Below are 25,158 nucleotides of genomic sequence, written 5' to 3' on the forward strand. Positions count from 1 at the left end.
TTTGCCCCTAAGACAAGTATGAAAGAACATACTGATACAGCCCACGACCTGCCTCTCCTACAAAATTAGCCTCACTGGGGGCACAATCCCTTCCAAGCTGCTTTCCTGGACAATTGCTATAATATGTTGGTGGGATCTGACACTGACCCTATACACTCCCCATTATTAGACCTCCGTTGGGTATGCTTTTTTCTTTGTATTAATGTAGCTGACTGAACATTCCACTACATTAAGCTATAAAAAAAAAATCACTGCTGCCATTTTATACTATTGGCTGCCATTGTCAACTTTCTATTTTCAATAAAAATGTAATCAAGAAAAAAAATAGTATGACTTTCATTTTATTCATGTGTTTATTCACACCTGATAATCTTTTATTGACCACATGATGGCGCTCTTGTTGATGGTGAAAAATTCCCCAGAAGGTGCTGTGGTGTCGTAACTTCCAACTTTAGCTTGCCGAATACCACCTTTTAGGTTTAGTTGCCAATTCACAATGTCATATGCAGCAGGGGGATCTCCGTTCTCATCGAAGTAAAATTCTCTGCCGTTGCTCCTTCTAATTCTCACCTTTTTAAGGAAGTACAGGAGCTGCAACAAGGGAAGAGAAAACAAATAAAAAAATAACGCTCTAACTTAACCACTTAAAGACCACGAGGAGCTACACTCCCTAACACTGCTACTGCCTACTGAACATGTTTTAGTGGCTGCAGCACAAGGGCTTTGAGTCCACCGGGAGAACAGTGCAATATAAATGTTATTTGTCCTTATGGCGTAGCATCTGTATAGAACTCAGCTCTGAAACTGTCATCCAAGTTGCTTTGGTCAAACCTTGTAGTATCTGTGCGTGTGTCTGTGCGTGTGTCTGTGCGTGTGTCCGTGCGTGTGTCCGCGCGTGTGTCTGTGTGCGCGCGTGTCTGTGTGCGCGCGTGTCTGTGTGCGCGCGTGTCTGTGCGTGTGTGTATGTGGTGTCTAGCATAGGGCAGTGTGTAGATAAATGCTGAGCTGCGGGGTGCACAGTTTTGCTTCCGTGGTTGCTGAGGGGGGGGCGCGTCTTGTACGCGGGAGGATGCGGTACTTTTCTTCATCTTTGGTCTGTTTCTTTTCTCCCCTTCTTTATTTAATTTTATGAAATAATTAAATTTGATTGGCAAATTCTGATTAGCAAATATGATGAGACTTTATGCCCAACACCAAGAGCGTGGTAATGAAGCCTATCAATATGGTTGGGCCTTCATTAACTGTGGCTAGGCTCTGAGCTAATCAAGAAAAAAAAAAAAAAAAAAAAAGAAGGAATGAAAGAAAAAAAAAAAAAAAAAACCTTTTAGTAATTTATCACTCCCAATATGACTGATCAAAGTGCTTTTGATTTATGTCAGACAGTTTACGGTAGTACTGCATCAAACTGTACAGTGTTAAAGTTTTAATGGTTATGGTTTCTGTTGAAATCTAGTCAAACTTGAGCAGACAAAGTGGTATAATGCCTCACTACTACCCCACCCATGTTCGATAGAGGGGCAATCAATTGCTTTCTATGTCAGGTCATTATAGACCCGTATATGGAAACTTTCACTGCAAAGCTCTCCTGAAGATCTTGACTGTGGTAGGGACTTTATATTCTGAGCTCCTCTGATGGAAAGACAGTTAGTGACATGTATGGTAAAGCACTGCAGGAATTGTGCCAACTAATATGTTGGTGCTTTATAAAATAATAATAATAATAATAATAATAATAATAATAATAATAATAATAATTGTGTCACTGCTAAATACATAACAAATATATAATAATATAGATACCTGCCAAGGTTTAAAATTCCATCCCTTGGCACAAACAAAACTAGGAGCTGAAATGTCTCCACTAGAACACTTTCCAAGATCATCCAAAGCTTTGGCCAAGGCACGGACTGCAATGTAGACATTGTAAGAAGATATTAGTGTATCGGTGTTGTAAACGTTATGGACATTGCTCAGCTTTTCAGTGCCTGTACACTCTTTTTCCGGAGTTTTCAAAGTGGTGGTAGAGTTTAAGGTAGAGGAAAATGTGCATTTAAATGCATTTTCCCATAATAATTTAACCCACTGTTGACTAACAGACATGGAAGGAGTGATCTTGTTGAGATATTCTTCAAAGTTTGGAAGTATTCCACTGGTCAGTGCTAGTCCAATGGTGCCAATCAGGATCTCAGAATATTTTTCAAAAAAAAGGAGGTTAACTGTAGACCATGATTCACTGGCAATTAGTATCTTCTTAGAAATATTTTGTATTAACCACTCATCTAGGACCAGGGCCATGTCAACATCGCTGCAGAAGAGCACAACAGCTTTTGCTGTAGACCTCTTAATCACGTTCACTATATGCGGAGCATTTCGATCTGGCTTACTCATTAAAATAGTTTCACTGAACTCCACGCAAGCTCCAGCCTTAACAATTTCTTGCCCAATCAGCTGGATTCCTTGTTGTCCATAATCATTGTCTGAAGCAACCAGTCCGATCCATGACCAACCAAAATACTTGACCATTTGGGCAATTCCAGAAGACTGAAACCTATCACTTGGAACAGTTCTGAAGAAGGAGGGGAACCTTTTACGGTTACTTAGAAGTGGACTGGTTGACCACCAGCTGATCTGTGAATAAAAATATCCTTAATATCTTAACAACTAACTACAGTGAAACTATGCTTTAACATAAATAATAACAATAATGAAAAAAAAAATAAAAGAAATCTAAACACTTCTAATGTATTACAAACATTTTACTTGCTGATCAGAAGGTGGGCAGAAATAAAAAGATCATACTTGACATGTGTAACGAAAGCGGAATAATCTCCGTGATCAGCGCACAAGGCATGCGCTGACACGGCGGAAATCCTCCACAAGCGTATGAAAGGGGGAACCCAGCTTTTGTGCAAGCACCAGTAGAGCAGTAGGAGAACAGAGGCGCCAGCAGGATAAAAGTGGATAAAAACTTTAAAATTTGCTGGGAGGAAGCGGTGGACTTACCTCCATAAAGCAGACACGAAAGACTGTCTGAATAGTAGTCACATTTATTAATTAGTACCCCAAAACAGTGCAACGCGTTTCGCAGGCCCAGCCCGCTTCATCAGGCAATAAACATGGGGACAAGACAGAATTTCAGCAATAGCAGGTGTAGCGCCTCGGAGGCGCTACACCTGCTATTGCTGAAATTCTGTCTTGTCCCCATGTTTATTGCCTGATGAAGCGGGCTGGGCCTGCGAAATGCGTTGCACTGTTTTGGGGTACTAATTAATAAATGTGACTACTATTCAGACAGTCTTTCGTGTCTGCTTTATGGAGGTAAGTCCACCGCTTCCTCCCAGCAAATTTTAAAGTTTTTATCCACTTTTATCCTGCTGGCGCCTCTGTTCTCCTGCTGCTATACTGTGTGTCCACCCCTGGTGGAGGGGTGATCTACCCCCTTTCGCATCTACAGAGAGCGACTTCTTATCCCTGAGTGAGGACAGGTCTAATCTCCTCACCTGCCTATACAGTGGTTGCCTGTGTGGTAACCCATGTTTGTGAGTATAATTTTCTCACGATAACCTTTATTTCATTTATGCTTAACATACTACACTATATTGGGCTCTTGGTTTCTCTACACTTTGAGCACCAGTAGAGGGCAATTCCCACCGGCAGATGGCGCTGTGGAGTGCAGACGAGCACAACCGCTGCACGGCCACAGATGCCAGATGGGGATTGTACAGATCAAGACAATGTGGGGCTGAACAGCCCTTAAAGAGAAAGAGCACAGGTACAGAATGAATGTGTGTTCACCAATCTAGTCGCGACCCTGCGACGGTGAACACACATCAGCAGAAACAAAAGTAGGAACGCGATCGCGAGAGGGGCGATCGCCAGAAGTGACACAAGACAGATCAGAACAGAACACGAGAGGAGCAAAGGCACAGCAAACGACAATGAGAAAGTAACGAAAATAACAAACGCTAACTAAACGCGAACACCGCACTCAATCGCAACAGCGAACGCGTTTACAGCGCGGTCTCCGCATGTTAAGCACAACAGAGACAAGCACGCCACCCTAACTGACCACCAACAGACAAACACGGAACAGAGGACGTGAGCGCTTGCTTAATGGTTACCTCACCGAGCCTACAGCAAGCGTTCGTATGAGACAAGACAGACAAACGGAAAACAGGAATACGAGAGGAAAGATCCACTGCTCTTTCTGCCAGAGCGAGTGCAATCCAAGCTCAGGAACAAGAAAGTAGATCAGAAGGATCCCCAGCCGCTACCGCTAGAGGCTAGTGCGATCCAAGCAAGTTAAACAGAAGGGGCTACCAGTAGCAACCGCTGCCCTGGTTAGCACCCCCAGACAGACAGAACGATTTCTTGACACCCACCGGTGGCGACAGGACAATCGCAGCAGAGAGGCAATACAGACAAAACAGATAAGCCTAATTGCACTAGGGAAGCTGCCTAGTGCAGTCCCAGGAATTACTCTAAGATAACTTTGACAAGAAATAGCATGGCTGACACTCTAGGAGTGCTTCAACAAACCCTGAAGGAATGACCAGCAAAGGACTCTGGGAAACATAGCTTCTTATACTGCCAGCCCTCATAGGAGACAGCTGGGCAATTTGCATGTATGCAAATCCCTCAGCAAAGCAACTCTGAAAGTTGCAAGATGAAGCCAGGTCTCCTTTCCAGAGACCTGCATCCCTCAGACATAAGGAATGGTCAAACAGCTGTCTGCCTGTGCAGCCAGCTGAGCGGATCCTTACAACGTGGCTGAAGAAAAGGTTTGTGATGGCAGATCACAAATAATATTGAGAAAAGTGTAGGCGGTCTACATTTAGATTTCAGCTACGTACACTTGCAAGATACATTCCGGGAAAACTAAGGGATAGATAGGTTGTCGGGATTTGGCCAATAACTACTCCCTCTGCCAAGAATCTGGTATGTGATTCCCCTTTGTGTGTTGTCTTGTAATCCACTTGGCCATGTTCTCCCCAATCATCACACCCACTCTGCGATGCTCCTCATACCCACTCTTCTGCCCCCCACATGCATAGCAACAGAATGCCCCACTAGCCTTGAGGCTAGCGATGTGTCTGTACAACCTCAGCCCTGCACTGTTGCTTGAGGGAATAACATTCCTCATTTGCATTTATTCAACACTTCTTAAAGAATACTAATAAAAAATAGATGAAGAAAGAAAATTCCTCTGCTGCCTTAAAATGGAGTCTCCCTTTATGCCACACATCATCCAGGGGGAGAGGCAATGTTGTGACATTGTGACAGACTGCTCAGTTTCATAATCCTAAAATAGACATGCCCAAGACCTGACCTGAGACACTTACTATTAGGGATGCTCATTCGGACTCAGCAGAATTGAAATTACGCATTTTGGATAGAAAATCTGCATTTTTAATCAGAAATCGGAAGATGGAAATCCAATTTCCGTGGAAATACAGATTTACCGCAACTAGGTAATTTTAGCCAAATCACAGAACTCGGAAGCATTGGCCAAATCATAGAATACAGAGACAACTGGGAAATATTTGGCCAATCAGAGGATGCAAAAAATGACCAAAGAAAGACTCCTTGGAAAGTGAATTCGGAAAACTGAAATCTGATAATGGAAATCCGCGGAATCAGAAATTGGCATTTTTGACTATCTCTGCTTACCATGCTTGGAATAGAGAGCATAACTATAGTCACAGCAGAGCGAAATGAAACAGCAGTGCAGGACATGGGAGCTCTGTGTCATGTCACTTGCTTAAAGTGTACCAGAGATGGTACACTATCACTAATTTATACTTACCCTGGGCTTCCTTTAGCCCCTTGCTGTCCAGCTCCTCCATTCTGGTGGTACGACTCCTGGTAATCTGGTCAGTCACCACCAGTCGAGGCCTTCTGCGCATGCACGGCTCGGCCGTGCATGTGCCCCCACCACGCTCCCGCTCCCTGGAGGGGGAGTGCTACTGCACAGGCAGAGAATGCTCCAAGGGATGGGAGCATGATGAGGGGTGAGTGGGTGGCCCAGCTGCTCATACGCAGAAAGCCACGATTGCCTGGATTACCGGGAGTCATATCGGCTGAACAGAGGGCCCTAAGAGGATGGTGAGGGACCAGTAAAACAAATGTACTTACTTCACTGAATACTAGTCCAGAAGAACAAAAATACTTAGTCTAATCATATGCTTGCTGAAAATCATCCCAATTAATAGCGGAATCCTGATTTGAATGAATCAAACTGTTTATGTGATATATATATACTGTATATATATTTTTTTAATTTTATTTATTTTTTTGGGGGGAAATTGTTACCTGTGGTAATCTGTTGAGTCCCAGGATATGAGCTATTGTCATTGACTGTGTTGAGAGTGAGGGGCCTAGAATGGCCGAGAGAGGGGAGTCTAGAAGACATCTGTAGCCGGGTATGGCCATGTTGAGTCCTGTTAGGATCTGTAATGTAGCCTTCACATTAAGATGTAACATATTACATGTGTCGTAGGCCTGGAGACCCAGAGATACATTTGGCAAGATGTTGGGGTCATCGTTGATCTCTTCGATGGCAAACATGGTGGCTTGGAATGACCAAAAGCTGTGAAAATAAAACCTTTGTGACACACCAAAAAAGAAAAAGAAAGAAAAAGAAAAAAAAAAGAAAACCTAGTTACATAGCAAATAATTGTTTCTCTATAAATCTATTCTATAGGTCTACCAAACTTTATCACAGTTTTCTACTTTGTTCTGTTGTACATTTACTAGCATACACCATTGCTATGAGCTCTTTATAGGTCTTTCTTAATGACAGTAGTATTCTACTACTATAGCACAGGTGTCGATCTCCAATCTCAGAGGGCCGTATCTATAGTATGCTGATGTTTAGGATGGACAGAAAAATGGAGAATTGAACACTACTCGATGCACCACACCTTTCTTGATACAGTCCCATCAATACATTTCAGCTGTGCCAAAAATGTGTGAGGACTTCGGCCCTTGAGGAGTGAACTTCTACATCCCTGTACTATAGGAGCATGACCTGTCCACAGCACTGCTAGACAGTTTTGTGCCGGACACAAAGAGTTCCAAAATCTTAAGGTGGCCACTAACGGTCCAATTTCTAGCAAAAAATCATTAGAGCAATCAGAAATTCTGATCTGATGAAAATCTTTCACTACACCATCAACTAACCAATTATTGCTTCCTATCTATCATGACCAACAAGAAAATCCAAATTTTGGTTCGACGAAAATTCAATCAGACGATTGTTTTTATAATCATTCATTATTGATTGTGCCCATCAACTGAGATTATTTACAACCAATCCGATCAGAATTTCTGATCGCTTGAACAATTTTTCGCTTGAAATTGGACCGTTAATGGCCAGCTTTAAGCTGGCCACTAACGGTCCAATTTCTAGCGAAAAATCGTTAGAGCGATCAGAAATTCTGATAGGAAATGAAATATTGTAATACATCGTTCACCACACCATCAACAAACCAATCTTTGCTTCCTATCTATCACAACCAACAAGGAAATCCAAATTTTGGTTCGACGAAAATTCATTCGGACAACATTTTTTTCACTCGGTTATAATCGATGGTGTCCACCAATGGAGTTTATTTCTAACTAATCCGATCAGAATTTCTGATCGATCGAACAATTTTTTGCTAGAAATTGGACCGTTAGTGGCCACCTTAAGCCTAAGCTATAACCATATCTGGTCTGATGCGATAGAAACGGCCATTTAGAGCACCTTGAGGTGACATTTAATGAACAATGGTACAGGCCTCTAGTGGCTCACCCCGACACCCAAATTACTGTGGCACACTTTATACATGTACTTGTACAGAAATCCATAATACTTACGCAGTGCAGGAGATCTTTGTAGGCCTTTCTGTGAAAGTTACATCAAGATTTTCTCCCGTAAGATGTAGTGGATACAGGAACCCTATGGACACATCTCCTGGCACAGTCACCCCTTCAAAATGGGAAATATCCAGTTGACATGCCATGTTGTTGGAGTCATTGGAGAGGGATGCTGGGATTAGGTATGGCAAAGTCAGGATTAAGACTACTGTATATAAACTCCCCATCTTGCATGGGCATAGATGTGTTCAGGTAACAGATTCATAAATGCAAAATAATTTAACTTGGCCAGTCCATCTGTTAAAAATCAGAAGAAAATATATTTTTTTACACATGATCATACTTATTTAATCAAGCAATGCTAAAACGTGATTTATAGTTGCTAGGCTGTACTACCTTTTTCAGCACCAGCAGTCTGAATGGCTGCACTCGGCGGCTCAACAGTCTCACAGCCAGGCAGATATCTCAAAGTGGACTCCAGAACGCCTCAAGGCATTTATTTTGCAAATACTGCCATACAGGTATATACATTATTAATCTTCATTACCTCAGCAAAGCAACAGTATATATGGTGTTCCATTGCATTCATAAGCTGGTCCTAGTGACTAACTCAGGTTCATCTGAGGACCACTATCGTGAAAATGCTAAAATTTGAAATATATGTAAACACATACAAACGAGAAGTACATTTCTTCCAGAGTGAAATGAACCATAAATTACTTTTTTTCCTATGCTGCCGTCACTTACAGTAGGTAGTAGAAATCTGACACTACCAATAGGTTTTGGACTGCTCCATCTCCTCATGGGGGATTCTCAGCATGGTCTTTATTATTTATGCATAAAAATGAATGCAAAGATGCTGCCCGACCTCCCTGATCACTGCACATTTTATTGGCAGTTGGACAGAGCAACTGCCATTTACTAAGTGCTTTTGAGAATTAAGAAAACCCTGAGAATGCCCCAAGAGGAGAAGAGCTAGTCCAAAACCTGTCGGTTCTGTCAGATTTCTAGTACCTGCTGTAAGTGACAGCAGCATAAGAAAAAAGTAATTTATGGCTCATTTTACTCTGGACGAAACATCCTTCTCATTTGTATGTGTTTACATGTATCTTACATTTTAGCATTGACAGTGGTCTGAACCTCAGCATTTCTTCTTTGCTCTAAAAGATTCCTTACAGCCTTAAATCTTCTAGCACAAACAAAAATTGTATCAGAACAGCATTCAGACAGTTAAACACAGCACTTTGTCCTGATACGGAAAGCTCCTTCAGCTTAGGATCCCATCCAAAGTGGAGATAACGGTATCTTTTGTTTACCTTGTGTGTAACAACTGAAAAGGAACTTTCTGTGCTGCAAGCAAACATACAGTTCAGAACAGCTTACTAGAAGATTGTAATAAATAATAAAAAGCAGCTTGAATAAAATGCAATGACAGCTTTCAGAGCAGATAAACCTTAGTTTGGGAACTTGTAATTTGTAAACAGAAAGTAGGAAAACATATATTTATTGAATGTTATGTCAGAGTTTCAGACCACTTTAAGAGCAAATCCAACTATGTTACACTGTGATAAACTGCAGCATATCTAGAAAGATAGTATCTAGAAACTAAGTAGGAAAGTCGAGGGAAGTAGTAAATAGGAAGGGAGCTCCCCTGGAGCTGTCAGCCTCTTATAAACAGCCTCCCAAGGGTTACCTCTTTGACATCACCTGGTGGGTGTGGGCCAACTAAATGTCACCTCCCAAGCTGTCTATTGGCTGCACAGGAGCATGTGATGATGTGACATGCATAGGCCTAACTGTGCATGTATCCAGAACTTCAGTCCAAAAAAGGATTGTCTTGTACCCTGGTCCCAAGAATGCATGTGTTTTGGAACCAGGTGAGTTTGTTTATGTTCAGTCAGCCTGGATGTCTGTACATAGAGCATCTTTATCTTGCTCTGTGGCCTTGCTCTATTTAAAGTGTATCCGAGATGAACTTTTACTCATTGCATAATTGTGTTCCTTTCATATAGTTTATAGGGAATTCCTCAAGCCAAATACTTTTTTGTTTTAATACTCTAATTCCCTATAAACTAAACAAGCCTTGCCCACAGCTTTTCAGAGTGCCTTGGAATTTTCAGACAGTAGCAAGGGCTTATGGGAGCTCAGTCTGGACAGGAGGAGGGGATGGTATTACTAGCCAGAGATTTCAGAGGCAGAGGGGAGGAGGGAGGAGGAGGGGGGGTTAGGTTTTTTTGCTCAAGATGCAGATAAGCCTGCTTCTGTATAATGTTTACAAACAACATGGCTGCTGTCGTATCACAGGAAGAAATAATCATATTCTATTAAAGCTGTTTGCAGCTAGATTTGCTGTGTAAACTATCCAAACTTTAGATACAATATATAGACAAGTTACTTGTTATAGTTAGTTTTTCATCTCGGATCCGCTTTAATCCTTTCCCAACCTTTATAACCTGGAGGAACCCTGCAAATAGTTTTTGAATCTCAAGGAACCCTTGCAAATATTTTTGGGGATCTCAAGGAACCCCTGCATTTATTTTGCAGGTGGTGTTGACTTTAAAAGTAGGAGTGGCTGTTTATTTCACTACCCCCCATTACACTGCCCCACATTATACTATCTCCTTATTTTAATGCTTTTTATTAACATGTTCATTATTATTTTGACCCCTGATTTAGTGCTTCTTTTTACAGTACCCCCTATTATTATGTGCTCTACTATACTTTCCCCCGGGAAATGCCAAGGAACCTCTGCAAAGTCCTCAAGGAACCCTTGGGCTCCAGGGAACACTGGTTGAGGAAGCCTGCTCTTTTTGATACTTTGTCGATGAGTTATCTCAGTAGAAGCAGCATAATAAAAGTAAAGAAAACCCTGCTTCTCCCTGCAGCTAAAAGCAGATGGCAGGACTCGCTTGCAGTGGCTATATTGTACTCTACAGAGACGCTGGAGTCTGGTTGCTCACGCTCACACGTCATGTGCTCACTGAGAAACTGCCGGCATCTGCCTGAAATCACTTCTGAAGGGGTCCAACCCGTGTAGGAGAAAACTATGCAGGAGCTCAGCCGTTATTTTAATAGCTGTAACGGCGATTCGTCATAGTCCTGGATTACACTAATGAAAACTAGTTAGGCAGGAGTTATATTTGTGAAATAAATGTAACAAAAAAAACCAACCCTAACAAATGGCTCAGCCTCACATATGTCATCCATCACCGTTTACATACGCAGAGGATTATATGTTACTTTGTTGAAACCATTTATTTTTTAAAAACGCTTTTCACACTATTTGAGAAGGATTTTTAATAGTTTAGTTTAATAGTTTAGTTTTTTCCATCGTAAATGACCTCCTTAAACGCAGTGAACAAAGTTCAAAATCATACCTAAGTTAGAATACTCTGCTGATTATGCTGCACTCTTGCATAAAAGAAATTGAAGTCACAAAACATGAACAATTCCTTGAATCAAGGGGGAAAAAGAAGAAAGATAGAAATCCTTTAGCTGCTGTAAGTTGATATCTGATTGTACACAATGTATAAAGAATGAATCAGCAGGCCAGTCAGACTGCATTCATGGCAGAGCAGAGCTGTTTAGTTCAACGCTGTAGAATCGGAGTCATCAGATCTTCATATGCCGTATAGTATTATTTATAGTGCAGTCATTGTTTTCACTGACAGGGTTGCCATGATAACCGTGTATTTCCTCATTGCTTGGGTGACCCAGGGTGCAGCTAAAATTGCTTTCTCTTTATGAATGGTTCCCTCGATGGAGCTGAATACCGTGGGTGGCAATTTAGCATCTGTACTTTGGGACACAGAGGACCGGATTTACAAAAGCAGCTCCTGTACTGGAGACTAGCCACTTAATGACAACCTGACTTATAAAATCGTCCTGCTAGAGCCTCTTAATGGCTCCAGGACATTTTTATAAGTCAGACAGTGCTGCTGCCACTGTGCGCGTCCATGTGCGCACATGCACGTGCACATCCCCGCGTGTGCACGTGCGTGCTCCCGCGCGTGCATTCCTGTGCATGTGCACGTGAAAATTGTGAAAAAAAACACCAAAGACAAAAATACACCTTTATTTCCAAATACTATATTGTCACCATACTTTGTACTAGGCAGCAACAAAAAGAAAAGATCATCTGTATGGGCAAAGAATCAAACCAATCAGGCAAAAATGAAGCTGAACATAATCTTTATTTGATACACTAAGACAAAAAATAGATAAAAACATTTAAAATAGGGTGACACCCACTGGGAGACTCTGATACAATAATTGAATAACAATCAATCAAAACACCATGTAAAATACAAGGAGTTGAAATGTAGCACCAGACAGAAATAACAAATAGAGCAAGCTCACACCTACCATCCAGTGTAAAGAAAATCTGTATACACAGGAGCAAAACAATCTGAAGTAGTAATTTGATCATACAGCGGACCGATTACAAGGCACAGAAAACCTCTAAGTATAGTGATTCACAATGCTTGTATCAAGCAAGGAAAAAAGAACTGCCATAAGAGCGCTGTATGATAAGATGAGGTGCAGCCAAGAAAAAATATATATACAATTACCTGCTGGTGCTTCAGTATCAGTCAATTGGTCCCCCGAGTGCGCCCCTCCACGCGTATCGCGGCAACGCCGCTTTCTCAAGAGGTACCGTAGCGTCAATAGTGCGCATTAATATAGTCAGTAGATTGTCTCCGGGGGAAAGGTCAATGTCGGAAGGAGCATGCGTGGCCACGCATGCACGCACGCAGTAACACCGCTCGTCTCACCTGGAGCAAGCCGCGCGCCTGCGTGAACTGTCAACCGGAGGACCAATGTTTATAATGATAGCAGCGATATTTAACATACATAAACAAATGAGTATTTAGCTATTGCAACATTAAAATACAAGATACTGAGCCTATGTAGCTTGAAACTACAAAAAAGAGTACAAATGTAAATAAGTAAAAAATATATATATAATTGAAATAGATAGATGAATAAATAATTAGAAGTCCATCTAGTGGTCAAAATGTAGAATACCAGGACAACAGTAATAATGTGCATTAAAGTATGGATAATATGTGTGCATATTGCTGGCTCCATATATACATAAAAAAATATAATAATTAAAGGCTGCTCCTAAATGCAGCAAGTGCAAAAAGTGAAGAACAATTCTGAAAAGTGCAAAAATGCATGATAAGGTGCTGAGACGTGATCTTCTTTGAATCATCCACTTGAGTCATATTTAAAGATTCTTACAATGAGTGTTCATACAAATGTGGTCAAAATCGATTACAGATGTACTGTGAAAATAAAAATACATATGTTAGTGTCCAGTTCATTAATCTACAAGTGATAGTGACATGGTGGGTGCAATCCTGAAGAGTGGGTTGCAAAAAGAGTGACCATACCAATAACCTCTAACCCACGGGTGGACTGTACTCACTCAGCCCAACCCGGGGTATATAATATAAAATGTAAAAAGTGATCCATTTAAAATGCCGAAACAGGTGCCACACTAATAAAGTGTCCCTGTGCAAAAAGTGCAATAAATTGAATTGTGAGTCATTAGTACTTACCCCATCAATATTAGGAGTCATCAGGCGAACACAGAAAACTATATATTGCGATTCAGGTGAACAAGGGAGTCCAGGAGAATACAAATGATCTAATAAAATAAAAATAATAAAAATAAAAATAATAAAGACTACCGTATAAAGGACACCAAGGTTAAAGCAACAGTAAGCCCTGAAAAACACGAATATATCAATATCCCCATATAACAAACTATACAAGGGGCCTTAAAGAGGACACACACGGAAAGGTGGTCAAAAAATTGACCAAGATGGTGCAATTAGAATATATGACCAGTAACATCTGGCACAAGGTTAATAGGTAAGTATAGAAGGCTGATTACTGTGGTAAGAAACAACCAAAAGAGAATTCCTCGTTCAGTCCATGCGGGCTGAGAGTACCCATATCATGTATCCATCTCAGTTCACATCTGAGTAGCCTAGTGACCGGATCACCTCCCCTAATACCTGATTTTATGTGTTGGAGGCCCATAAACCTCCAACCTTTTAGGGAAGAGTTGTGACTGAGAAGAGCATGGAGAGCGACTGGTGTTAAGCGTTTCCCATCCTCATAATCCCTCTTGGCCAATTTTATTGTGGAAATATGTTTTTGTAGGCGAAGTTTAAGTGGATTTTTTGTTTGTCCAATGTATTGCTTGGAGCAGGGACACTGTAACAGATAGATGACTGATGGGGTTTTACAATTAATGTAATCAAAAATTGTGTACTTTCTCTGATTAGCACAACTTACCACTTCTTTTGTCGGTATCATGAAATGGCAAACTGAGCAACTACCACACGGGAAACTTCCCTTGACACTCAGTGATCTTCCTGGTCTTTGGAAGTGACTCCTGGACAACATTGTTCTCAATGTGGGTGCTCTTTTGGCAGTGATGCTAGGCCGATCTGTCAAAAAGGGGCATAAGTCATGATCACTCTTAATAATACCCCAATGCTTCTGTACAACATTAAACAGCTCACTCCAGTTATTATTGTAAGGAGTAATGAGACGAACGATATCTTGTTTGAGTCTTTTTTTAGGGGCCAATAGCTTAGTTCTAGGAATGGCTCTTGCTCTTCGAATCGCCTTTTCAACAATTTTACGGGGATAACCCCTCTTGCGTAATCTCGTTCTGAGTTGTGCTGATTCTTGCTCGAATGCAAAATCTGTCGAGCAGTTGCGCTTTAATCTAATAAATTGACCAAAAGGAATGTTATTTTTGGTCCTATTGTTATGGTGTGAATTGTATTGAAGTATGCTGTTCACTGCTGTTGGCTTTCTATATGTGGAGGTCATGACCCTGCCATTGAGATCTTTAGAGATTTTCAAGTCCAGAAACCCGACTGCCGAGTCTGATATTGTGTAGGTTAGATATATATTGGATTTGTTCTGATTCAGTTTTTCCAGAAATTCAACACACAAATTTCGTGTTCCTTGCCAAATAATCAGGAGGTCATCGATAAATCGAAACCAACCTGTGATGTGCGGGTGATATTTTTCCATTTCAGGGGCCCAAACCACCTCGCGCTCCCACCAACCCAGGAAGAGGTTGGCGACCGAGGGGGCACATCGCGCCCCCATCGCCACCCCCCTCACCTGTAGGTAGAAGCGCGAGTCAAAGGTAAAAAAGTTGTGTGTCAACACATATCTCAAAAGCTGTAGCAAGAACTCACGTTTTTCAGGGTTGATATTACCCATCTCTAGAAAGTAACCCACAGCATGTAGGCCATCCTCATGGTTAATGTTTGTATATAGGCTTTCGACATCACATGTAATAAGCAGCATGTCCTCAGATAATGTCATTCCATCTATTTGATTCAGTATGTCTCCTGTATCTCTAATATAAGATTCTAAGGTTTCTACAAGTGGTTGTAAAAAATAGTCAATAAATTTGCCACATTTCTCTGTAATGCTTCCTATCCCTGAAATAATGGGTCTCCCAGGGGGTTTTTCAGGGTGTTTGTGAATTTTTGGAAGTAAGTAGAATGTTGCAACTGTAGGTTTTTCCACCCATAAAAACTTTGCTTCCTTCTCTGTGATAATTGCGTTTGTCCTAGCTTGTTCTAGAATATCTTTGAGTTCTAATTGAAAAGATTTAGTGGGATTTTGGAGCAATACACGGTAGAAAGTTTTGTTGTCTAATTGCTTGTGGGCCTCATCCAAGTACATGTCTATAGGCCACACCACTATATTGCCCCCTTTGTCAGCCTCTCGTATAATGATGTCTGTTCTAAATTTAAGCTGCTTCAAAGCTGCCCTTTCTTTGACATTTAGATTATGATTTCTTAACATACCCTGGTTGTTAATTTTTTGTAAATCCTTACATACCAGATTAAAAAATATTTTAATTTCTGGGCTAAATGTGGGTATAAACTTGGATGCAGGTTTGAATTGCGTACTCTCACCTTTTAGTTTCTCATCCTCATTATCCTGTAGAAGGCTCAACAAATCTTCAAAAGTTTGTAAATCTTGAGCCTCTAGGCCCATTTCGACCAGCTCCTGTTGTTGCACGCGTTTGCGGCCGAACATTTTTTTGAGAGTAAGCCTCCTGCAAAAAAGAAAGACATCTTTGATGGTTTCAAACACATCAATGGAATTAGTTGGAGAGAAGGACAAGCCTCTCCCCAGTACACTGACTTCATCATCTGTAAGTGCTGTTTGCGATAAATTAATCACCTTAAGTGAGGCTTCATCATCATCCAGCTGGTCTTTAGATCCTCTGCTCCTCCTATCTTGTGGATGTGTAGTTCTTAATTCCGCTAATCTGCGGTCTATAGATTTGCTGATGCTGTCCAATTCAGAGTCATTTAATTCGCTTGAATCTGAGGTATATCCAACCTGGCTATTGTTACGTGATCCAGCTCCTCCCGTCCTCTCCTGAGGTTTAATAGGATTTCGTTTTCTGGGATAGCGTCTTCTAATCCCTTGTCCCTTGATGTTACCGTGATGTCTCCAGGAGTATGCACGTTGGAGTCCATAGTCCAATCTATCTCTCTCTAGTTTTTTCTTTTTGTTAGAAGTGATTTCTTGTTCAACTTTAATTAGATCTTTTTTCACTTCCTGTAAAAATGATTCAACAGTGTTCTCAGGTTGGATCTCCTTGAGTCTACCCTTAACGAGTTCAATTTTAGCTTTAAGTTCAGATAACAACTCACGATCATAGTCCAACAGCATATTGACAATAATCTTAGAGCAACGGCCCAGACCTGATTCCCACAATTTCTTCTTTTCATCATTTAGTTGCCAGGCCGGAAAAATTTGGACCCTTAGGCCTCTTGGGTAAATACCTTCCAAATCATAGTTTTCCAGGCTTCTGATGTTCCACCAGGTTTTAATGTACATAGTATGGGTAGTTCTGAGTTCCCTACACAACTCTCTAACTTCTCCTGTGACTCCGGTATCACCTGTCTCCAATGTACTCCTGTCATAAATGGATTTAACTTGTAGTTCCCAAGCTTGCTCTAATGACTTGAGGATATCAAAATCCATGTTGCAAATAAAGACTCTGAAAGAAATCAAAGGGATTTCTGAGTGAACATTTAACACAGTAACAACTGAGTCTAAATTATATAAAAAACACCATAATAAGTGTCCCATCAGATGCAGAATAACTGCACAGTAACAAAAAGAAAAGATCATCTGTATGGGCAAAGAATCAAACCAATCAGGCAAAAATGAAGCTGAACATAATCTTTATTTGATACACTAAGACAAAAAATAGATAAAAACATTTAAAATAGGGTGACACCCACTGGGAGACTCTGATACAATAATTGAATAACAATCAATCAATCAAAACACCATGTAAAATACAAGGAGTTGAAATGTAGCACCAGACAGAAATAACAAATAGAGCAAGCTCACACCTACCATCCAGTGTAAAGAAAATCTGTATACACAGGGGCAAAACAATCTGAAGTAGTAATTTGATCAAACAGCGGACCGATTACAAGGCACAGAAAACCTCTAAGTATAGTGATTCACAATGCTTGTATCAAGCAAGGAAAAAAGAACTGCCATAAGAGCGCTGTATGATAAGATGAGGTGCAGCCAAGAAAAAATATATATACAATTACCTGCTGGTGCTTCAGTATCAGTCAATTGGTCCCCCGAGTGCGCCCCTCCACGCGTATCGCGGCAACGCCACTTTCTCAAGAGGTACCGTAGCGTCAATAGTGCGCATTAATATAGTCAGTAGATTGTCTCCGGGGGAAAGGTCAATGTCGGAAGGAGCATGCGTGGCCACGCATGCACGCATGCAGTAACGCCGCTCGTCTCACCTGGAGCAAGCAGCGCGCCTGCGTGAACTGTCAACCGGAGGACCAATGTTTATAATGATAGCAGCGATATTTAACATACATAAACAAATGAGTATTTAGCTATTGCAACATTAAAATACAAGATACTGAGCCTATGTAGCTTGAAACTACAAAAAAGAGTACAAATGTAAATAAGTAAAATATATATATATAATTGAAATAGATAGATGAATAAATAATTAGAAGTCCATCTAGTGGTCAAAATGTAGAATACCAGGACAACAGTAATAATGTGCATTAAAGTATGGATAATATGTGTGCATATTGCTGGCTCCATATATACATAAAAAAAATAATAATTTAAGGCTGCTCCTAAATGCAGCAAGTGCAAAAAGTGAAGAACAATTATGAAAAGTGCAAAAATGCATGATAAGGTGCTGAGACGTGATCTTCTTTTAATCATCCACTTGAGTCATATTTAAAGATTCTTACAATGAGTGTTCATACAAATGTGGTCAAAATCGATTACAGATGTACTGTGAAAATAAAAATACATATGTTAGTGTCCAGTTCATTAATCTACAAGTGATAGTGACATGGTGGGTGCAATCCTGAAGAGTGGGTTGCAAAAAGAGTGACCATACCCATAACCTCTAACCCACGGGTGGACTGTACTCACTCAGCCCAACCCGGGGTATATAATATAAAATGTAAAAAGTGATCCATTTAAAATGCCGAAACAGGTGCCACACTAATAAAGTGTCCCTGTGCAAAAAGTGCAATAAATTGAATTGTGAGTCATTAGTACTTACCCCATCAATATTAGGAGTCATCAGGCGAACACAGAAAACTATATATTGCGATTCAGGTGAACAAGGGAGTCCAGGAGAATACAAATGATCTAATAAAATAAAAATAATAAAAATAAAAATAATAAAGACTACCGTATAAAGGACACCAAGGTTAAAGCAACAGTAAGCCCTGGAAAACACGAATATATCAATATCCCCATATAACAAACTATACAAGGGGCCTTAAAGAGGACACACATGGAAAGGTGGTAAAAAAATTGACCAAGATGGTGCAATTAGAATATATGACCAGTAACATCTGGCACAAGGTTAATAGGTAAGTATAGAAGGCTGATTACTGTGGTAAGAAACAACCAAAAGAGAATTCCTCGTTCAGTCCATGCGGGCTGAGAGTACCCATATCATGTATCCATCTCAGTTCACATCTGAGTAGCCTAGTGACCGGATCACCTCCCCTAATACTAGTAGTATTAGGGGAGGTGATCCGGTCACTAGGCTACTCAGATGTGAACTGAGATGGATACATGATATGGGTACTCTCAGCCCGCATGGACTGAACGAGGAATTCTCTTTTGGTTGTTTCTTACCACAGTATTCAGCCTTCTATACTTACCTATTAACCTTGTGCCAGATGTTACTGGTCATATATTCTAATTGCACCATCTTGGTCAATTTTTTGACCACCTTTCCGTGTGTGTCCTCTTTAAGGCCCCTTGTATAGTTTGTTATATGGGGATATTGATATATTCGTGTTTTCCAGGGCTTACTGTTGCTTTAACCTTGGTGTCCTTTATACGGTAGTCTTTATTATTTTTATTTTTATTATTTTTATTTTATTAGATCATTTGTATTCTCCTGGACTCCCTTGTTCACCTGAATCGCAATATATAGTTTTCTGTGTTCGCCTGATGACTCCTAATATTGATAGGGTAAGTACTAATGACTCACAATTCAATTTATTGCACTTTTTGCACAGGGACACTTTATTAGTGTGGCACCTGTTTCAGCATTTTAAATGGATCACTTTTTACATTTTATATTATATACCCCGGGTTGGGCTGAGTGAGTACAGTCCACCCGTGGGTTAGAGGTTATGGGTATGGTCACTCTTTTTGCAACCCACTCTTCAGGATTGCACCCACCATGTCACTATCACTTGTAGATTAATGAACTGGACACTAACATATGTATTTTTATTTTCACAGTACATCTGTAATCGATTTTGACCACATTTGTATGAACACTCATTGTAAGAATCTTTAAATATGACTCAAGTGGATGATTCAAAGAAGATCACGTCTCAGCACCTTATCATGCATTTTTGCACTTTTCATAATTGTTCTTCACTTTTTGCACTTGCTGCATTTAGGAGCAGCCTTAAATTATTATATTTTTTTATGTATATATGGAGCCAGCAATATGCACACATATTATCCATACTTTAATGCACATTATTACTGTTGTCCTGGTATTCTACATTTTGACCACTAGATGGACTTCTAATTATTTATTCATCTATCTATTTCAATTATATATATATTTTTTACTTATTTACATTTGTACTCTTTTTTGTAGTTTCAAGCTACATAGGCTCAGTATCTTGTATTTTAATGTTGCAATAGCTAAATACTCATTTGTTTATGTATGTTAAATATCGCTGCTATCATTATAAACATTGGTCCTCCGGTTGACAGTTCACGCAGGCGCGCTGCTTGCTCCAGGTGAGACGAGCGGTGTTACTGCGTGCGTGCATGCGTGGCCACGCATGCTCCTTCCGACATTGACCTTTCCCCCGGAGACAATCTACTGACTATATTAATGCGCACTATTGACGCTACGGTACCTCTTGAGAAAGCGGCGTTGCCGCGATACGCGTGGAGGGGCGCACTCGGGGGACCAATTGACTGATACTGAAGCACCAGCAGGTAATTGTATATATATTTTTTCTTGGCTGCACCTCATCTTATCATACAGCGCTCTTATGGCAGTTCTTTTTTCCTTGCTTGATACAAGCATTGTGAATCACTATACTTAGAGGTTTTCTGTGCCTTGTAATCGGTCCGCTGTATGATCAAATTACTACTTCAGATTGTTTTGCTCCTGTGTATACAGATTTTCTTTACACTGGATGGTAGGTGTGAGCTTGCTCTATTTGTTATTTCTGTCTGGTGCTACATTTCAACTCCTTGTATTTTACATGGTGTTTTGATTGATTGTTATTCAATTATTGTATCAGAGTCTCCCAGTGGGTGTCACCCTATTTTAAATGTTTTTATCTATTTTTTGTCTTAGTGTATCAAATAAAGATTATGTTCAGCTTCATTTTTGCCTGATTGGTTTGATTCTTTGCCCATACAGATGATCTTTTCTTTTTGTTACTGTGCAGTTATTCTGCATCTGATGGGACACTTATTATGGTGTTTTTTATATAATTTAGACTCAGTTGTTACTGTGTTAAACATACTTTGTACTAGGGACATAATTAAAATCTTGTGATAACTAGGACAAATAGGCAGATAAAATGTGTGGGTTTTATGTACAGTAGCAGTGTTTATATTAAAACTATAGGGAATGAAATTGGAGAAATAGTGTATTTTTTCATTTCTTCCTTGTTTTTCCCTTTAAAATACATAGAAAATAAAGAAATTACTGAAAACAAATATCAACCTCAAAAAGCCCAATTGGTGGGGAAAAAAACAAGCTATAGATCATTTCATTGTGATTAGCAGTGACTAAGCTATTGGCAAATTAAAGGGATGAGCACTGAAAAGTGAAAATCGCTCTTGTCTGTTAGGGTAAAAACGCCTTTGGGGTGAAGTGGCTAGTGGAGAACAAACAGGTAAAATTAAAAAAAAATATTAGAATATTGTGCAAAAGTCCATTTATTTCAGTATTTCAACTTAAAAGGTGAAAAGAACATATGAAATAGTCTCGTTACATGCAAAGCAAGATATTTCAAGCCTTTATTTGTTGTAATTTTGATAATTATGGCTTACAGCTTATGAGAACCCCAAAATAAAAATCTCACAGCATTAGAATTTTGTGAAATTGTTCAATATTCTGGGCTGTGTCAGACTCTAATCAGCGAATTCATCCAAAACACCTGCAAAGGGTTCCTATTTCACATATTAGTTTCACCTATTAAGTTGCATTACTGAACTGAAATACTATAAATGGACCTTTGCACAATAGTCTAATTTTTCAAGTTTCACTTGTATTGTAACTTGTTTTCTAAACCTGGCTCAGATACTAGAATCTGGCTGCTGACAACATTCCACAACTTTTGACTTGGCACATAAGCAAACCTCCCAACTTTCTAAAATGAGAAGAAACCCGTCACACTTGTAATTACTTCCCCACCACACTTCTAGTCACACATAGTTACATAGTTATTTGGGTTGAAAAAAGACATACGTCCATCGAGTTCAACCAGAAAACAAAGTACAGCACCAGCCTGCTCCCTCATATATCCCTGTTGATCCAGAGGAAGGCAAAAAACCCTTACAAGGCATGGTTCAATTAGCCCCAAAAGGGAAAAAAATCCTGCCCGACTCCAGATGGCAATCAGATAAAATCCCTGGATCAACATCACTGGGCATTACCCAGTAATTGTAGCCATGGATGTCTTTCAACGCAAGGAAAGCATCTCAGCCCCCTTTAAATGCAGGTATAGAATTTGCCATAACTACATCCTGTGGCAATGCATTCCACATCTTAATCACTCTTACTGTAACGAACCCTTTCCTAAATAAATGGCTAAAATGTTTTTCCACTAAAGAATTCAAAAGCAAATGGTAAGTAGCGTTAAAATCCCAGTGCTCCAAAATCAGAGCTTAACGTGCATTGTAATGAGTGAAATAAGTATTTAAACCCTATCAAACAGCAAGATTTCATACATCCGGGTGTACACAGGTAATGAGCTCTGTAAGGAATCGCTCCTAACCGCAGCTTGTTAACGGACATGTATAAAAAACACCTGTGCACCAACGCAGTAAATCAGATTCCAAACTAGCCACCAAGACTAAGAGCTGCTCAAGAAAGTTAGGGACTAGATTGTAGACCTGTACGAGGCTGGACTGGGCTACAAGACTATCACCAAGCAGCCTGGTGAGAAGGTGACAACAGCTGCCGTGATATTTTGCAAATGGAAGGAACACAAAATAACTGTCTGGGTCTCCATGTGAGATCTCACCCTGTGGAGGTGCAATTATCATGAGAACAATGACAAAGTATCCCTGAATTACATGGGGGGGGAACTTGTCTGTGATCTCAGGGTGATGTATCCACAGTCATAAAGAAAACTATAGGTAACATGCTATGCCATCAAGAACTCAATACAGAGCCTGCAAGGTTCTCCTGCTTTAGACAGCACATGTACAGGCCCATCTGCTATTTGCCAATGAACATCTGAATGATCCAGTGGAGAATTGGGTGAAACTGTTGTGGACAGATAATGATAAAATTGAACTCTTTTGCATCAACTTGACTTACAGTACTTGGAGGAGGAGATCAGCAGGCTGGAGCCAGTGAACTGCTGATCACCTGACATCTAACTGCTAAACAGTAACCAGCACAACTGCCATCTTTGTGTTTACTATTTACCTGCATCAGTGTTTTACTTCAGCTAACATCTGGAAATATGCCTGAAGGGGACTAGATCCCAGAAAGCTTGCATTATTTAACTTTATCAGTTAGCCATTAAAAGGTATTACTTTTACAAGACTTTGTTTTTTTCTACCTGCGTCATGCACAGTCAATCTTCCATCCTTCAATCAGCCAAGGCATTGAAAATGGGACATGGATGGGGATTGCAGCAAGACAACGACACAAGACTCACGGCCAAGGCAACAAGGGTCCAGGGTCAGTTAAATAGGGCACTGGATTCAACAGACACTACATAAACTGTAATGTTACAATACACTAGTTGTAGATGATCGGTAATAGTTTGGCTACCAATTTTTAAGTAATATTAGCTGATCAGCTATCACTAGCTGATCAGCTAGTGCTGCAGCTAGAAATGTAAGCTAATACTAGTCAGTTAGCTAATTGATTACTGACGTTGAGCACTGGTGGAATTAGCATTAGTCATTAGGAGGGGGAATTAGTATCAGCCATTAGGAGGCTGAAACTAACTACATTAGCAGGGGGTTAGTGTTAGGTATTATGAGGGGGAAAGTGTTGACCATTAGTAGGTGGGTTAGTGCTAGGCATTAGAAGGGAGGAGAGGATACAGTTAAGCATAAGGAGTTGGGTAAGTGCTAGAAGCACAGCCGCCAATCTCTTGGGAGACCTCCCCCTCCTCCCCTGCATCCTCTGAGTGCTTTTGCCACCAATCACTGTCACAGTCAGCCATTGTGCGCATGCGTGGCCAGCAGATCCACTGCCAGGGGCGGCTGGCCATGCATGCACACCACGGAGGACACTGACATGGATGCAGGTGGATGCAGCTACCCTGGCATTTTATTATATAGGATATCATAATATCTGCCTGTCTGTCTAATATCATTAGGGCTGTATTTGTTTTTTATTTTACACCAGAGAGGCATGGTAGAGAATGCACTCTGTCCCACAAATACTGATTTTAAGGTTTGCATTCACAAAGGATTCAATTTTAAATGAGCAGAAAGAATGCAACATTTTACGTCTTTTTATCTTTATTTGTCTGGTTTTTGTCTTTTCCCATGATATTTCCTTTGGAATTCATCTCTGGTCTGAACAGAATGATGAAACACTTAGGTAAAAACATGCAGATCACAAGAGCCCAACTTGATGACTGAATAGCAAAGATCTCCATGGCCACAGTGTATTTCCCCTGTGAGCTGAGAGAGGCCGGAATGTAGGATAACCAGACACTCAGGAAGGCCAACATGCTGAAGGTGATGAACTTGGCTTCGTTGAAACTATCAGGAAGTCTTCTGGACAAAAAGGCAACCAAAAAACTAATGAAAGCCAACAGGCCAAGGAAACCCAGCATGCTCCAGAAGGCAATGGATGAACCTTCATTGCACTCAAAGATAATTGTCTCTGATTTGATTTCAGTCTTTAGTTGTGCAAAGGGTGGAGCTTTAACGAGCCATACAATGCAAAGAAAAGCTTGAACAACAATGCACAAAAGTACTATCAAATAAGATACCGGTGGGCTTGTCCATTTTTTCAGATGACTACCTGGCTTTGTAGCTTTGAAAGCAAGGACAACCATTATGGTTTTGGCCAAGATGCAAGAAACACAAAGGGCAAACACTATTCCAAATATGACTTGTCGCAGCAAACATTTTTCAAGGTAAGGGAGACCAATAAAGATCAAAGAACAGAGGAAACAAAGGGACAGTGACACCAGAAGAAGACAACTTAAAGAATAATTATTGGCTCGTACAATGGGTGTGGTTTTGTAATGGATAAACAGTCCAAAGATGGCAACTGGAACCAATGATGAGGAGACACTTGTAGACGTTAAAGTTGCTCCTAGTGGATCATCGTAGGCCAAAAATTCTTTAGTCTTCGAAACACAGTAGTCTTGCATTGGATTTGGCCACATGTCCCATGGGCATTTGACACAATCAAGAGAATCTGAAATATTAGGAGTATTTTTTAATCATTCTATAAAAAAGGTCACACACAACACAAGCCAACCTTGTATGGGAAACAACTTTACAACTATTACACTA

General features: G+C 40.4%; 1 protein-coding gene across 5 annotated transcripts; it reads right to left on the bottom strand.

The window, feature by feature from the left end:
• Nucleotides 1-334: 334 nt before the first annotated feature.
• Nucleotides 335-23,320, bottom strand: LOC137560924 (extracellular calcium-sensing receptor-like). Of its 5 annotated transcripts, XM_068272099.1 has the most exons (6): nucleotides 14,173-14,252; nucleotides 13,428-13,516; nucleotides 7,861-8,157; nucleotides 6,313-6,604; nucleotides 1,801-2,628; nucleotides 335-591 (listed from the first exon to the last, which is right to left on the bottom strand). In XM_068272099.1, exons 3-6 carry the CDS (start codon nucleotides 8,085-8,087, stop codon nucleotides 358-360), a joined length of 1,581 nt encoding a protein of 526 aa, XP_068128200.1. In that variant the 5' UTR covers nucleotides 8,088-8,157; nucleotides 13,428-13,516; nucleotides 14,173-14,252; the 3' UTR covers nucleotides 335-357. The 5 variants fall into 5 exon arrangements, with proteins under 5 accessions (XP_068128200.1, XP_068128201.1, XP_068128203.1 ...); XM_068272100.1 differs by lacking the exons at nucleotides 13,428-13,516; nucleotides 14,173-14,252 and adding an exon at nucleotides 23,232-23,320; XM_068272102.1 differs by lacking the exons at nucleotides 13,428-13,516; nucleotides 14,173-14,252 and adding an exon at nucleotides 22,985-23,047 and having other exon boundaries at nucleotides 6,313-6,589.
• Nucleotides 23,321-25,158: the final 1,838 nt, after the last annotated feature.

This window comes from Hyperolius riggenbachi, chromosome 3 (assembly GCF_040937935.1).
Source record: "Hyperolius riggenbachi isolate aHypRig1 chromosome 3, aHypRig1.pri, whole genome shotgun sequence".
Classification (NCBI taxonomy): Eukaryota; Metazoa; Chordata; class Amphibia; order Anura; family Hyperoliidae; genus Hyperolius; species Hyperolius riggenbachi.

Coding starts and splice junctions, on each gene's coding strand:
- LOC137560924 (XM_068272100.1), bottom strand. CDS start 8,087: ATGGGGAGTTTATATACAGTAGTCTTAATCCTGACTTTGCCATACCTA. Junction 2,629..6,312: donor GACTCAACAGATTACCACAG/GTAACAATTTCC, acceptor TTTTATTCACAG/ATCAGCTGGTGGTCAACCAG. Junction 592..1,800: donor GGAATTTTAAACCTTGGCAG/GTATCTATATTA, acceptor CCCTTGTTGCAG/CTCCTGTACTTCCTTAAAAA.